General features: G+C 39.2%; 1 protein-coding gene across 1 annotated transcript; it reads left to right on the forward strand.

Annotated features, from left to right (window-relative positions):
- The first annotated feature begins 1040 nt into the window (after positions 1-1040).
- On the forward strand, positions 1041-1484 carry LOC149008220 (uncharacterized). Its single transcript, XM_089167214.1, has one exon. It carries the CDS (start codon positions 1041-1043, stop codon positions 1482-1484), a length of 444 nt encoding a protein of 147 aa, XP_089023340.1.
- Positions 1485-1715: the final 231 nt, after the last annotated feature.

Genomic DNA, 1715 nt, shown 5'->3' on the forward strand with positions numbered 1-1715 from the left:
CAAATTCAGGAAGTGTTGGGTGTTCCTGGAATAAAAAAGGAAGCCACCTACTTGGGTACCAATATGTTCCTAGGGCGGAAAAAATCTCAAAACTTTAAATTCATTTTGGATAGAATGACACAAAAATTGGCAACATGGAAAGCATCAAATCTGACATATGCAAGACAGGGTATAATGATGCAGTCAACACTTCAATCCGTGGCCTTGTATCTATTGCAATGCTTTTGACTTCCCAAAAGTATTTACAAAAAAATGGATTCACTTTGTTGCGGATTCTGGAATGGTGACATAGAAAGGCCAAATCATTAACCTTTGCATTATGGGATAAATGTTCTACACCCAAGGATTTTGGAGGATTAGGTTTTAAAAAAAATGGAATATCATAACATTGCTTTATTGCTAAAATAGGGGTGGAGAATGCTCACGAACCCTAAGGCTCTATGGGTCAGAGTATTACATGCTTGATACTTCAATGGACTTCTCGTTTTGACCTGAAGGTTATGAGTAAGAAAGGTTCATAGATTTGGAACAGCATTGCCAATATTCTACCCACTTTCAAGACTATGGTGGTTCGAAGAGTTGGAAATGGGCAAAGAACCTCATTCTAGTTCGATCCCTGGAACTCTTCTTTGCAAAGAAACTTCTCTTAGCAGCAAGACTTCCCCATTTGGTCAAGAAATGCAATAGTGATTTGTGTGGTAGGGGACCTTCAAGCCCTTAATAGGGTGTTATTTGATGCCCCTGATACCTCTATTCCTCCTATTACTATTCCCATTTCAATCTTTTATAAATTTGACTGTTGGTTCTCTATGCTTTCTTTAATGGGCAGCTCACCACAAAATTGGCAACTTGTGCTCTATTGAGATAAAAACTCTCAAATATGAAGAATGAGCTTTCGAATTGGTGGAAATACTTGTGGATAATTCCAATTCATCCCAAGTTTGAAGTATTCCTATGGAGACTTTTGAATGTAGGATTACCACTTCAAGATACTTTATCTCGCTGCAGAATGGGTTTCTCTCAATTGTGACGGCTCTGTCATGGGGAATCAAGGAGGATATGGGATTCTTGCGAGAAATGAGATGGGTGCAGTTATCTTCGTTGCTGCTGGTAGATGTCTGGAAACAAATGTTCTTTGCATGGAGCTCATGGCCATTCGTCGAGGACTAGTACTAGCTTTGGAACATTCTATCCAAAGAGTCCAGATTCGCTCTGATTCATCGAGTGCTATTGCGATGATTTTAGGTCGGTTTACCATACCATGGTATGCAACAGAGGATGTCTGTGATATCCGAGACTCATTGAGACGGTTATGCCAATATGGGCTTCATCATGTTGTCCGTGAGCTTAATGCTGGAGCTGATTTTTTGGCTGGGCTTTACCCATCTGTACATGAAATTTCTTTCTCTCCTCATTCTTTACCTGAAGCGTTGTCTCGTATTATAAAAGATGACGCTGAAGGGAAGACTTATTTCAGATTGTAACTTTTTCTTTTCTTTCTAATACACAACTACCTTTTTCCAAAAAAAAAAAAGAAAGAGAAACAGCGTGACATGTATTTATTTCATGTAGTTGGACAAAGATGATTCACGCAGCAAGACCACTTGGGCTGAAGATAGAAAATTGGCACCACCAATCCCTACTACATCTCTGCAAGGCGTTTCACTCTACTCACCAAATGGATAAGCAATCCAAAGTTTCTTTCTATGTTTACA

This window comes from Hakea prostrata, chromosome 8 (assembly GCF_041222555.1).
Source record: "Hakea prostrata isolate BN-2017 chromosome 8, UWA_Hpros_2, whole genome shotgun sequence".
Classification (NCBI taxonomy): Eukaryota; Viridiplantae; Streptophyta; class Magnoliopsida; order Proteales; family Proteaceae; genus Hakea; species Hakea prostrata.